Genomic DNA, 15,499 nt, shown 5'->3' on the forward strand with positions numbered 1-15,499 from the left:
TCTTTCCTCCACTTGCCTTCATAACAACTATTCTAAAATGCAAACACAGTCAGTCCTCAGTATCCATGGGGATTTGGTTCCAAGACGCCCCCCTCTCCAACCTCCATGGACACCAAAATCCAAGGATGCTCAAGTCCCTTAATTAGATGTCACAGAATAATTCATACATTCAGCCCTCTGTATCCACAATTTCCAACTGCAGATAGAAAATACTGTTTTCAATCAGTGGTTTGTTGAATTCGTGGATGTGAAACCTGTGAATATGAAGAGCTGACTGTATTTATTGGAAAAATCTGCATACAGGCAGAACTATGCAATTCAAACCCCTGTTGTTCAAGGGTAAACTATGTAACTCCAGTTATAACTTTCGGCCGTTCCCTGTCATATACAGAAAGAAAGCCTGGCTCTTCCCTGAGCCCTATCTCTGCCTTTCTTCTGCCCCTGCCCCTTCATGTATCTCATTGGCCAGCCAGTATGACCTAATTTTCCCCCAAAACACACACACACACACACACACACACAATCACACTTAGATATCTAATAAATATCTTACACTCAACAGGTTCCAAATTGAAATTGTGATCTTTCGCAAGTGTCAGTTCCATCTCTCCAACTTTTCAGGGCAAAATCCTTGGAAGTCATTCTTCACCTGTCTTACAATTCTTATCATTTCATCATCAAGAAATCTCAATGGCTCTAACTTTAAAATATATCCAGGATCTGACTGCGTCTCCACCTCCAGTGCAAACACTCTGGTCTCTCACTTAGATTGAGACGTGGGCATCTTAAGTGGTCTCCTACTTCTATCCTTGCCCCGCTAGAATCTATTCTCAACACAATAGCCCAAGATGTCATTTTAAAGTACAGATTTTCAAGCCTTTACTCACAATCCTGCAATGACCCCATTTCACATTGGGTAAATCCAAATTACTAATGATGGCCTTCAAGGCTTTATATAATCTGGTCCCACTGTCCCTCTGACCTCATTTCTTACTACCATCCCCTTTGCTGGCTCCGCGTTAGTCACAATAACTCTTTGCTAGTCCTTAAATCCTCCAAGCAAGTTTCTGCCTTTAGACTTTTGTGTAGACTATTTCCACTGCCTGGAATGTGCTTCCTCAGATAGACACACAGCTCAGCTTCCTGCCCTCCTTCACGTCTTCACTCAAATGAGTAATACTCAGACAACCTAACCTGATAATGCAAGAGGATTCCCTCTCCCAATTCCCCTTTTTCTGCTCTACTATTTTTATTATTTTTAGAGCATTTACCACATACTAAGATACTATGTGATTTGCATATTCTATTTATTATTATTTATAGAATTTAAGTGGTACAAGAGCAATGATCTTTATCTGTTTTGTTCAATAATCGATTTCAAGTGCCTAGAAGATGCCTGGCACATAAAAAGCACACATCAAATATTGGTTTAACACATTAATATTATTTCCCAGGCAGTTTCATGCTCTATAGTTTTGTGCTGCATATTCAAGGAAGAGTTGAGAAACATAAATCAACAAGACAAAACAGGCAGGGGTATAGTGGCTTATGGCAGAATAAAAGGCCCATGTCCCATCCAAAGGAAAGAGCTCTACTCCAATCCAGGAAATTGTTACCCTGCAGAAAAGCAGGTCCCCTACTGCAAGAGGACACAAGAATGCTCCTACGTCCAGTTTGTCAAGTTATGATGGAAATCCAGATCTTTACATTAAATTTTTTAGTTTTAAAATTCTGGCAACTGATGGAAACTTATGCAGAAAACTCTGATTATTTAGTGACTCACCACATAGTCACAGTATTTGATATTATTTTGTACTTTATTTGTTGTTTTGTAATTGTTTTCTATGTATATTTATTCTCCCTAACAAAATGATAGTAATTAGAAAAAGTATTTTGGCAATTAATGAAAAATTTTCAACCAAAAAGATAAGCCAAATGAATCTCTACTGTGAATCATGATCACCTATATGCTGCCACTCTGCCAGGGAGCTTCCTCTGTTAGGGAGGCCTTTCTCTTCAATTTCCTGCCTGAATAAAACTTACATTTTTTCACATCTTGGCTCCGCTCCTCTCTGATGCCCGCATGCTGTTTTGTAGCTCAGGATACCTTGGTCAGGCTTCCATCACATACCTCTAGCCTCTCTGAGACCAAATCTCTTCTAACTCCCTGTGGGTGAGCATCAACCCCATTTCTCTTTGTATATCTCACAGGGAGTGGGGGCTTGGCACCAAGGAGGCACTTAGTAGCCTTTTGTTAAAAGAACCACTGAATTTCTCGGAAGAGAAAACCAAAACTCAGAGAAACAGAGTCACAGATAATACATGATAAAACTGAGATTTAAATCCAAGTTTATGTCTCAAGCCTTAAAATGACCACTATAGCTTCTAATTAATACAGAGATAATTCTTAGACCAATTCATACCTAATTAGCCCAAAGTACAAATTAAAAAAAAAATCCAAGTAAATGCTGTTCATCTGTAAATGACAAAATCATTTAGATGTTACAAAAAAGTACTTTTAATTTTTATTAAAAAAATATTATTAAAATGGTAAAGCACAAATTTTGTTTCCTTAGATATATACTGTGCTTCTGACTATCACGTTGTAACTGCCCTACAAAAAAGACAAGGCTGTAAAGTCACTTAAGTTAATATGAATAAGTAGAGCTACAAAACAAGAAGATATTTACATATTTATAATGGCTTTAGAGGAAATAGACCATTATAAGTTAAGCAAAAATGATATCAAAAATCCTTTCTAATCTATGATAAAATCAAATTTTCTCAAAAATATAAGCACTATTTACAATTTCTCTTCATTAAATTTTGTTTTTAAAGATACCTAAAAACTGAATAAAGTCTACAGCCATGCCACCCTGAACAAGCCTGATCCCGTCTGATCTTGGAAGCTAAGCAGGGTTGGGCCTGGTTAGTGCTTGGATGGGAGACCACTTAGGAAGACCAGGTGCAGTAGGTGTTAAAAATAAAAAAAAAAAATAAAGGATTGTAAACTGACAAGGTCCTTGCAATCTGTGAGGTCAACCAAGGGTTGCCTCACCTAAAAAAATAAAAATAAATAAATAAATAAATAAATAAATAAATAAATAAATAAATACAAACTGAATAAAAATGTTTAATGCCAAGAAAATGTTATTTTGTAACAGTGAGCGCTATAAAAAATCGTAGGAGGATTTTTTTTTTTTTAACAATTACTAGATGCCTAAGTAGGCCAAAGCAGAAAAATCAAAGGCTGATAACTGCATTTTCACATTATTCCACAAGATGGCAATATGTAACTGAATAACCTCGATGGTGCTGGTGGTGCGGTGGTCCTCACTGCCAACAGAACAATGGAAACACTTTCCTTTCATGATCTGAAGTTAAAGCTTTGGTAACTCACCTCATAAACGTGTTTTCACATATATTTCATTATATTAAACCCAATTATTAATATATTCTTACAGCAGTTTTTATATACTAATATTTAGGTATTTCTATTTTTGAGACATTTAATTGTCTTTATTCCAACAAAACTTTCTCCAAATTCTTATGATCCAATTAAGAACGTTGAAATACTTACTGAAGTCCAGGAAGGATCCTAGACACAACACAAACGCTGGCTTATTTGTCTATCTGGGTGAGTTATTTATCCTCATATTACAGATGAGAAAATTGAAGAAAAGAGATCAGTGGTTCACCCACACGGGACTCTGTACTCACGAGACATTACACATTCACTGGGCAACTGGAGTCTCCAGGAAGTCCTTTGCTATTTATGCATGGATGTGTGTGTGTGTGTGTGTGTGTGTGTGTGTGTGTGTGTGTTGAGACATTCCAGTCTTGTTATTTTCCTTTGTTACCCATGAACAATGCACATGCTGAATCACCGACACCTGAGCAACTATCAATTCTGAGCATTAGTAGTTATAGGAGTGCAGTTACCATTATTGATGCCTTTGACTTAGAAGTAGTACCAGGGCCTATTCGGTGTGTAGAAAGTTAGACTACAAAAACATGTAAAACTCTTTGTTTTGTGTGTTACATTAAAAAACAATGCTGAAATCTGCATAAAAACATATCTTCAAGTTTTTCTTACATCATTTGCACTCTTATCTTGCTTTTCATATTTTTCTCTGTCATAAGCCATTTTCTTCAGCAATTTCTTCATCATTTTTTTGTCTTTTTTAAGATTTTCAGTGTTTTGCTTCCTCACTTGGTTCACAAGAAATTTGGGAATCTGTGGAGAAATGAAATTAAGTTTGGAGAGGAAAAAGAAGTGGCACCATTTTTAACTATGGAATTATATTATTTCTTTAATTTTGAAAAAGGTTTTATCTTTTTGAAGACTATGCCATTTTACATGCACCCTTTATTAAATCTGTGAAACAAAATACATAGTGTTATTTATTCACCACGTGTACAGAGCATCCACATGATGCAATTTACCACCTAGTGTATAAGTTTCAAAAAGAGGTTTGGTGAAGTTCAAGAGCATATTGGTTGTTTTCTATGCCTTGTATGCTAAGATTGGAGACTGCTGAGGTGTCTGGCAATAGAGGCCACCCTTTAGCAGCTACCTTTCCACAACCTAGCCTCTCACTAATCTATAGTCCTCTTCTAATAGCCAGCTAGCCACTCCTGTCTAGCTGGAGAAAAACTCACAAATAAGAACTGAAAGGTATTTAGCAATAATTCAGGAAAATCTGGTCCACAGAAGTTACATTGGCAAAATGAAATATTTTAGAAGTGATCAAATTTAAACAATGAAATGTTAGCATTTTAAAAATTGAGATTTAATAGATGTTAATTTTTTTAAAAAGATCACATTTGAAATCACTTATATTAGTTACCTTTTTATAGAGAATATAACAATTAATAAAAAGACTTTAGAATCTAGATGTCATCATTCATTAACAGGGCTGAAAAATATATACTTACTGTCCACAGAAGTTTTTGATACTTAATCAATAAGTTCATGATATTAGCTGTCCCAGCTGCCATTACAAATTCTCTCTGTTCACTAGACTTCAAATCCAGTGCATGACACATGAAGAGATTTGGAGCCATGACCATTGCTACATTCATGACTGTCATCTTATTTTTCTCTTTATTGTCTATAACTCTTTGGAGAAACTCAAGCAGGGCCTGAAAAAGAAATGACTGCTTGAGATTTGTGTTACAGAAGAAGATAAGAGATTAAAGCACTGTAGAATATGAGATTTTTATTTAGTTAAAAAAATAAGTTGTGTATAACCACAGTCAGCTAGCCACATCCAACAGGCCCTGTCATCAAAGCTTCTCCATATGGTTAACACACCCTGAGGTGGCGCTTTGTTTCTACTACAGACTATGGCACTGAGGACGAAGGCAGAGAGGATACACATCTGAACTAGGTGGTGGAGGGAGGAATGGAGAAGTGTCAGACCAACAGCCTACTGGAGCCATGGAGCACTGAAAAGTAGTTTAAAATATTATACAAGTATTCACTTGCTTCAGGAAGTGTTGTACTTTTATCTTTAGAAATTAACAAAAAATTCCCTTAAAAAGGCTCATTTAATCTGTTTCATTTGCTTTAAGGTACTTAACAGGTAGCTGACACGAGTTCTAAAAAGAACGAAGATCATGATGGGAAGAAAAAAAGAATGAAGAGAGACAAAAGAGAATTTTTTTTTTTAATGAATGAATGAATGAAGAACTTTTCACCAGAATAGGCTAGTTTATACTCGGTTTGATGCCACCCACTTTTACCTCTACTGCCAACATTCAGGTGTTCTCTGAGCCTACCCTGCACAAAAACCATAGGCAGATCACCCTCCTAATAGAGCTTAAGGCTTTACATCCTTCTTTTGTCTTCTTTCTTGAATTAATTTTGGTCCAGAACAAGAACAACAATAACCGCACAGGTATTCAATGTTTTCTGTGAGTGAGGCATTGTTTTAAGTACATAATAGAGCTCATCTCACCTAATCCTTACTGGAGATAGATGCTGTAAATATTCCCATTTTACAGATGAAGAAACAATGTCTAAGAGAATGGAAGTAACCTACCAGAGGTCATGTAGCTAACAAATGGGGGAGAAGGAATTTAATTGCAGGTCTATCTGGCTTTTGTTTCTGAACTCTTTATTACTAAAAAATCACATATTTTTATTTCATTTAAATTATCTACCTGAAAAAAAAAAGGTCAAATAAACTATACCAAAATAGAAAATAAAACAAACAAACAAACAAAACACTGTGTTCAGTTCAGGGGGAAAGAAACCTCCTAACAGGTTAATCTTGAATCAAGTTTGGCTGCTATATAGATCTCAAAAATTTGAAACAAACTAAAGGCATAGCCTTAGTATCTAATGATGTGATTTACCTATCTAATTTCCAGAACAGTGCTCAGAAAGTTAAATTGTAATCCAAGCATGAGGCTTTATAGAAACAATACCTTCTCAAATGAGGACAAAAGATTAATTGGTGAGGTTTGAAAAAAAATAGTTCATTTTCTTGCAGAGACCAGAATAATTAGTTAGGGACAAGTGTATTTCTTTCTTTATGAGCATAAATTAGAGAGATCAGGTAATGAACCATTTTAATTGTGGTTTGCACATGCAATAAGGTTATTCAAAATATTACTATCAAATAGTAGAATGTGTGTATAGATGTGAAATTAATAAAGTGTTAGCCTAGCTCTTGCTGAAAGAACTTCATCTTCAGATGTATTTTTTCTTCATTTGAACTGTAAGAACTGCCCTTTAAAAAACAGTATCTATCACCAGTCTGGTATTTTATAAGTACTGCTGGACCCACTCCCTGAAAACCCAGTTTAAGTCCCTGTATAGTTACTTATTAGCTATGTATGATTTTAAGATAACCTTTTGACATCTCTGCTCTCTAAAGTCTTGTCATTTGTAAAGCGAGAATACAAATCTCCTAGCCTGCCAGGACTAAGTGAGACAATATACATTAACAAACTTCCTCAAAAAATTAAGAATAGAGTTACCATATGACCCAGAAATCCCTCGTCTTGGTATCTACCTGAAAATTTTTAAAACACTTTTTCGTACCCCTGTGTTTACTGCAGCATCATTCACAATAGCTAGGACATAGAAACAACCTAAGTGTCCTTCGACAGATGATTGGATAAAGAACATGTGGTACACATATATGATGGAATACTACCCAGCCATAAAAAGATGAAATACTGCCATTTGCAAAATCATGGATAGATTTTGAAAGTATTATGCTAAGTGAAATAAGTCAGACAGAAAAGGATAAGAACCATATGACTTCATGTGGGGTATAAAACAGAAAACCATATGACTTTATGTGGGGTATAAAACAGAAAGCAACAAATGAACAAACAAAACAAAACAAGAAAATAAACTTATAGACAACAGAATGGTAATTACGAGAGGGGAAGGGGGTTGTAGGGAGGACAAAGAGGTAAAGTAGGTCAAATAGTGACAGAATGATACTAGACATGGGGTGGTGAGTACACGATAGAGTATACAGATGTCATATTGCAAAGTTGTACACCTGAAATTTATATAATGTTAATTAATCTTACTCCATTAAAATTAAAATTTTCTTAAAACTACAAAAAGGATAAACAAATGCCAATGATTATGTTTCCATGGATCCCTCATGGGTATCTTAACATCAGTCTTTGTTATTTCTCCAAGTCAAAGGAAGATATAAATCATTGATCCGAATGCACAATGATCCAAGGTAAAAAGATAAAATAATAAAATAAAATAAAATAAAATAAAATAAAATAAAATCCTGGTCAAGCAGCTTGCCCAAAGACCCCTGTAGCTTTAGGCTTAAACTGGGGTGTGGTGTTTAACACAGTGCCTCCTAACTCTTAGATGTGCTGTAGAAATAGTCTACACAAGTCGCACACAGGGTTGCACCCTTCCAAATGGCAACTGAAGAAGGAGTGGCCTGAGGACTGGAAAAATTGGGGAAGCTCATGTTAAGCTTCCTGAAATTACCTTGTGATGGAGTTTTCCTTCTGTTTTTATGGAATTAAGTTTAAACAGTTTATTCTCTTGTTCATATGGTATAGTTGTTTCAAGGTTTCTATTATTAGAATGCTTGCTAACTAAGCTACTAAAGCTTAAGTAAATTCATAAAATTACTTGTTTGCAATTTCCAATGTTTTACCTCCCAGAAGTGTTTCCCATCTTACTTATAAAATTGCACTCCTAGTAACTTTATTTGCAAAAATTAAAACTATGCTAAAATTTTTAAAATATATATTTTTTGAACAAAAATTTTAAAAGAATGAGCCTCAGATTTTGAAGGTAAACCACAAAGATGAGTTCTAGATCAACCTTGTCCAATAGTAACCATATCAGAATAAATGTTTCCTCCCTCAACTATTTGAATTCATTTGAATGCAGACGTATTTTAAGTCAATGATGTGTCTTTCAATTCCCACCTTGTATTGACCATTCATAGGCCACACACAGACAGGTACCTTTATGTGAATAAGAAAAAGATAGATTAAATACTTCTTTCTGTATAGTAGAAGCCCTGTGTTAAGCGCACAGCTTCCAGTAGAGAATAGAATGGAAATCAGTCCCTCTCCACTTTGTCCCGGGCAAGATGTCTGTTTCAGCCACAATCTACACACCCTTACGCAGCAGCCATGGTCACACCATATTTGAATGTAACCCTTTCTGAAGTTGGCTTCTGCCTCCAAAACAAAACAAAATCTAAGGCTGCTTTCTCAGTGATTCATCTGATAATCATTTAAGCCAACAATTTTTTTCTGACTTACTAATGAGAATAATTCTTTGGAAGTTCTCCTGTAGCAATATGATGTTTTCGCTCTTGTAATCTTCATAAACTGCTTAATGCAGACAAGTATTAACATTCATGCCATGGACATGAAGGGACTATCACTCACCTAGTTTCAGTTCAAGGAGTCTTAATGAGTTACAGGAAAAAATTTCCAAGATTTACCAATTGGTGGTTTAGTTTTCTTGACATGAAATTTCTTGACATGATATTTCATTTTAAATAGAAAGAAATGTAAGTGGTAAAAGGGAAAGAGTTCTACCCTTGCCAGTATATAAAAAAAATTGTTTTGAATGCAATGGCAAAACTTAAGGTAAATACTCTTTCTAAATTATTTTTTTAAAGTCTTTTTCTTTTATAAAGGTTTATAATTAAACCTTTTATAACTATAAACTCTATCATTAAGGAAAATAAATCAATGTGGAAGAATTTACTAATTTATTGACTATTATAAAAGCCTCTGACAACACTTATAATAAACAGTATAAAATGATATAATATTAGACCAAAACACTTTGAAATGATGATATAAATCAGCAACTCAAGGTAAGCCCTTAGAGAAATAACTAGAATTTGTTTGAGTTGGTCTACCTTTTGGCTAAGCAAACATTGTTGGAATAGTCATTATGACTTATTCCAAACTCTACTGCACGGAATTACAAATGTAACATCTTTAGGCAACACTGGGTGATTATATGTGATGACTCTTAGGATTTTCTTTTTAAACATTTATTTTCACCTAATACACGCTCACTAAATAAAATTTGGAAAATGCAGAAAAATAGAAGAAAAATAAAAAGCACCCATGTTTGCATTAACAAATGAACCTTGATCACTTGTTTTGGCAGAAGAATGGTTAGAGTAAAATCAAAACACAAAACTCCTGATAATACGATTAACATGACTAATAAATGTATAAATAAATGTATAAAGAGTTAAAGACTTCTACCACCTGTCCTCAAAAACAGGTCTTTTCTTTAGAGACTACTACTAACATTTCCATGATAAGATCATGTTTTGCCACAATAATAAAAAATTGCTCTGCTCTGTTCTGAGGGACAGTGACGGCAAACGAATCCAGCTGACCTTCAGTGTGTCTCGATTTGCATCAGGCAGGAGGATGACAAGAAGGTTCAAAGCCTGTAGTTGTTGCTTCTTGGTCGGAAGATCTGCAGACAGATGAAAGAAATCTGAAGTCTTTACTGAACATTTTACTTCCTTTTTTCATTTTGTAAGAAAAAAAGTTATTTGGCATAAACATCACTGTGAAATGTGAGACACAACGACTGAGCAGCAAGCCTTGTTGAGAGTGTGTTTGTGGGGGATCAGCACAAGCAGCTGCTGCTTTAGAGCTTTATCCTTAGAATGCTCACTTCCAACTGCGATCATATGACGAGCAGCCTTATGTTTGCAGACACACAACAATGCTTTGAAAATAATTTTAGCTTCTGCATGATAATTATTCTCCAATAAAAAGAGAAGATTGGACCTTCTATGATATGGTATCAAGGTACATCTGTAACGGTGAAGTTTGTTTCCTTTAATGGTGAGTGAACAAATTATGTGGTAAGAGTCCATGAATTCTAACAGGAATATGTAAAACAGAGCCCGGAATACAATAGGTGTTCAACAAACATTGATAGAATGAATTAGAAAACCAATCAGCAATGAAAGAGTCTAAGAAGTACATTATTATCAATGATACTTATCATTTTTGGTAGCTTTTATTCTATTTAAGTAATAATCCTGTATATCTGGACACATTCTGACATTTGTTTTCAGGGATCAATTTAGTCCTTTAATCCATATCTAAAGAATGTGTGCAAAATAACACAACTTAACCATTAAAAAATATATTAAGCAGAAGATGACTTCAGTCATGTCTCCTCTAGAAATTCTAAAGAAATGTTATGAGATGACACACGAGAATCATCTCAATATTACATGATTTAAGAATAGCGAATACAACTGAATTTTATTCAGCCACCAAAAAGGAATGATATTTTGCCATTTGTGACATCATGGATGGACCTTGAGGGGAAGTGAAATAAGTCAGAGAAAGAAAAATACCATATGATTTCTCTTATATGTAGAATCCGAAAAAAAAACAAAAACAAAAACAAAAAAAGAAGCTCATGGATAGAAGAGATTGGTGGTTGCCTGAGATGGGGGAGGGGGTACAAAATGGGTGGAGGGGGTACGAAGGCACGAACTTCCAGTTATAAAATAAATAAGTCCTGGAGATGTAATGTACAGCATGGCAAATACAGTTAGTAATACTGTACTGCATATTTGAAAGTTCCTAAGTGAGTAGATCTTAAAAGTTCTCATCATGAGAAAAAAAAAAATTCTTGACTCTAATGACAGATGTTAACTAGATTCATTGTGGTGACCATTTCACAATATAAACAAATATTAAATCATTATATTATACATCTGAGACTAATATAATGTTGTATGTCAATTATACCTCAATAAAAAATGTTAAAAAAAGAGTAGTCCATAATAGCTCTGCTTGACACTGCAGCTCACCATAAGCATCAATAATGTTCCCTTTTCTACTATCAAATGTCCCAATTTGGAAGTTAAACATGTGGTCACTAGAGTGTGGCAATGGCATTTTTCTTTTTTTGTTGACCTCTAGGACTAAAAGGGATAATTATGCCTGTATATAAACCTCATAAGATCTCCGTGTTCACTGAAAAGGAATTAAGAGCTATGAGACATTAGTTTGGAACTTGCCCAAGACTACAAAATGGCAAGACATTAGAAGTCTGTTGCCCTCCATCAATGAGGCAGACAAATGATTTGTTCTGTTTCTGCATGACAATTTCAAAAAGTTAATTTTTCAGAAAATAGTCACAGACTCTGCCACATCCCCCTGTTCTTTTATGATAACTGTTAATCCACAGCTTCTCTAGTAAGTGTTGCTTTCACCACTTGGCAAGAAAAATGTATCAGAGATCTTACGTGACGCATTTTATAATAAAAGAAATGTGATTTTCAGGTTTTAACATGAAAATATATTGTATTGCTTAAAGGGCATGCAATCAATTTGTACCCAAGAGAACATTCTTTTATCTATTTACTCAGAGATGTATATTTATAAAGGAAAGGAAAACATGTGGCATTTGAGCACCGTTGACATCAGTGAGTCAATATATATCCAAATATATCTGGTAATATTCTTTGTGATACAAAATGTTATTAAAACAATTAGTATGGATGGCAGCAGCACAAGGATTGTTTCGAAGAGGGACAGCACTTACTCTGGACAGCTTGAAAGGCTTTGAGATATTCTACACTGAGCAGTGGCTGGGGCAGCTCCCGGACAAACAGCTTCAGTAAGCTGGCTGCATCATGCTGCTTGACACTGTCCCAATTAAACGTCCCTTCATAAAACTTCGCTTCTAGTTCTTGGCAGAGATTCTGAAAGGCAGAAGAAAAAAGAAAGCTACCAGTAAGTACTTTTTTTTTTTTTTCTGAGAGTATGATACACTTCCCACTTTACAAGTGATTCTACTCTTTAGAAAAGACATCTGAAAGCACTAAAAGGCCAACACTTCTCTGTTACTTTGAAAAATATTATTCTCTTTGGCCCCAGTGTACTTTACCAAATGAAAATTATACTTACGTCCAAAAAATTCTAGAATTTTACATATTTTCCTGGACAAAATACAAACCTTAAGCAGTAAAGGTTTAATGAAAAGATTAGTCCAAATAGTCTTTCCATTTGGGGTCTTTATTTAGATAATATAATTTTTCATTAAATTAAAAAATCATTAAAAAATAAGTGTACGTTTTAAATTATTTAGAAGGATGTTCCATGATACCTAATACAAAATACATAATCAATCTCTGAGTTTAAAACAGAAGGCTACCTTTGATTAGTCACCTCTGGGAAATGAAAAACCAAATTCTATAGCAAATGAGGCATGAAAATACATCAATATACCTGTCTGAAATGCACAGGCTGTAAGTGACATAGCCATCCTTATGCCAGCTGCAGACAACAGTTTGAGTCTGTGTAGAATTAGAATACCTAGTTCATTTACCTCAAGGACTCTACAAAATTTGTCTGACAAATTATTAGTAATAAATCAATTTAGTTTCATAATTACTATTTTCTATACACTTTTTCACTGTGGCATAAATCCTATGATATTAGAAATCCTTCGATATTAGAAATCCTTCCAAGTCTGTCACTTTCTTCTATTTTTTGACATTGTTCTCCCCAATTCATGTTCTTTGTTCTTCTTATAAGGTGAATTTATTACATTTGCTCTTCCCAGCACAACTCCATTCTCTATCCCAATTATGTCTGTAATTGGTGAAATATATAAAGGTGAACCTAGAAATAGAGAATGGAGGAAAGAGAGGTGGAGGGAGAGGGATGAGAGAAGGGAGGAAGGAGAGAGGGAGGGAGGAAGGAGAGAGGGAGAGAGAAATGAGGGAGGGAATGAGGGAGAGGGAGAGAAAAGAGTATAAGAAATTTGGTGGGGCAGGGGAGAAGAAAGACAACCAAAGATTTTGCATATTATCTTTAAATTATTTATAATAGACCAGCTGCTGCGGAATTTGGTATATGACAACAGGCCAGGTTGAGGAATAGAGCCAGCTGAATCTATCTAATTGACTTTCTTAGAAATTATATTTAGTTGAACTCAACCTTCTGTCAGCTATCCAGCCAAACTATAAAATACACATTACATTTGCTATTGTGTACTAAAGTAAACGTATTTATAACTTGTGAGTTGGCCATTACACTCTGCTAATGAATGCTGTGAACAGTGAACTGAAAAGCTACAGTATTCTTGCTGATTTGGTTACATGAAGTCACATTACCTGTTGTTTCTGAGGAATTCCTTCTCTGTAAGAGAATGTACTTCTCAACAGAACTTATCTCAGAATCACACACCAAGTTCATGACTGACTGTGGTGACATTGCCAGGTGTTCACAGATGAAGTGAGACAATGGCAACTTATCAAACTTACAAGAGCACCAAAAAAGTTTCGGGGACCTCTGTGTACCAGACATCAAACCCAGGGGATTCAAGCTGAATGAAATTTGTGAGCGCAGTTTCTCAGGTTACTCGAATCCAATTAAATTGAGATCACTGTGCAGTAAGAGCCAAGTAAGCCAAAACTAGCTTCCTAAACTGAGGAAGCTTATCAAAATAAGCAGGTGATGCAAATTATGGAATGTACTCATAGTAATTCCACTCCTGGCAGCACCACTGCCACAGTCACCATAACCATCAGTCATTTCTGCCTGATCCAACTCTAAAGATTTCACATAGAATAGGTTAAGGAAATGAACAGAGAAAAATCTCTTCCCTCTATTCTCTTGAATTGCAAATTCAGGAAGACAATGTATTGGATGTGGGCAGTGACTTGTACTATTTCAGTTTAGAGCTAGAGCTTAATTTGGAGGATAAGGTGAAGGAGATTGTTAATGACTGCTAACCAAATATGTTTCCTAGATAAATTTTCCGTAGAGAGCTACAATTCCAAGTATGAAGCCCCTGTAAAATGCAAATCCTCTGAGAGGCATATGTATCATGCATCATCTGTAGGGTAGTTGCACCTTTACTGTTCATTCATGGGATGTTTTATTCCCCTTGGGTGACAGAGAGAAAGGAGGAGGATACATAGCATCCTAGGACAGTGGAGAAGAAATGTCATCTTGAGAGAAAAGAAAGCAGGGGCAGAGAGGAAAGGGGGCTCCACTGAAGTGTCTGAGAATGACCTCTTTCACGAGCCAGACTCGGGCTACCCTGGGTCCAGTGAGACAGGGAACTGTGAAATTCAGGAAAGTGATTGAGACAGAGTCTCACTTTGCCAGCTCACTAAGACTAATATTGTCTTCTGCTCTGCTCCCCTGATGAAGTTTATCATCCTGTTTTTTTTTTTTTAATTCAACTGCGATTACTTATGCTGACTAAATCTATCACTAGACCCGTATTAATATTTGACTCATTGTGTTCTCATCAGAAGGATGAGACTACTCATCTTTTTGCCTGTTTTTGTTCCTTTTTATGTTTGCACAGTGGAGAGATTATGTGTCTCTTTACCATAGTGTTATTATAGGTAATATGGTAATTTTGAAAAAAATCAGAACTTACACAAATCAGAAGAGACATTAGAAAAATTAAATATAAACTGAATGTTAGGAGATTTTATTATTTTATTCTATCTACTTTACTAACGATGGAAAGAAAGGGCTGGGATGCAAGTTAGCTTTTAACATGCAAAAGTATAATTAAACAATAAAACCAAGAAATTACCTTGATTCTAATGGCAGCTCCAGGTATTCTTAAGAGGCCTTCAGTTTCTAAACCTCCTTCTTCAATTCGAGAAATCAGCTATGTATAAACAGAAAAACATTCTGATTTTGGTATTCATAACGGGTACAATTCCAAATTTAACATCTGTTTCACATATAAATAAATGAAAACTGATTACAATGACATATAAACTGGATTTCATGAAATTCTAAATGTAATTGCACTATCACTATCCTTTAAACCAATAAGTCCCAAAACTTTATAATTTAGAAAAAGTTGGGTCATATTCTCCTTTGTAACAGAAGTGTATAATGTCACACAACAAATGTGGTACTCCAAATGAAGAGTAAAAATGTTCTTTGTTTAAAAGCAACTAAAACCATCCCTTTCTTCTGCTTTTCCTGAAACATACATTCT

General features: G+C 35.1%; 1 protein-coding gene and 1 pseudogene across 2 annotated transcripts in view; one reads left to right on the forward strand and one right to left on the reverse strand.

Annotated features, from left to right (window-relative positions):
• Positions 1-15,499, reverse strand: part of ARHGAP18 (Rho GTPase activating protein 18) — a 160,684-nt gene that overhangs the window by 15,043 nt on the left and 130,142 nt on the right. For both annotated transcript variants that reach the window (XM_039849950.1, XM_039849949.1), the window contains exons 8-12: positions 15,083-15,160; positions 12,065-12,224; positions 9,882-9,964; positions 4,939-5,145; positions 4,097-4,237 (exon numbers count right to left, since the gene is read on the reverse strand). In XM_039849950.1, the coding sequence (XP_039705884.1) occupies positions 4,097-4,237; positions 4,939-5,145; positions 9,882-9,964; positions 12,065-12,224; positions 15,083-15,160 (669 nt within the window). The remainder of the gene's footprint in view (positions 1-4,096; positions 4,238-4,938; positions 5,146-9,881; positions 9,965-12,064; positions 12,225-15,082; positions 15,161-15,499) is intronic.
• Positions 2,859-2,977, forward strand: LOC120592349 (uncharacterized; annotated as a pseudogene).

Source organism: Pteropus medius, unplaced genomic scaffold (assembly GCF_902729225.1).
Source record: "Pteropus medius unplaced genomic scaffold, Ma_sr-lr_union100, whole genome shotgun sequence".
Lineage (NCBI taxonomy): Eukaryota > Metazoa > Chordata > Mammalia > Chiroptera > Pteropodidae > Pteropus > Pteropus medius.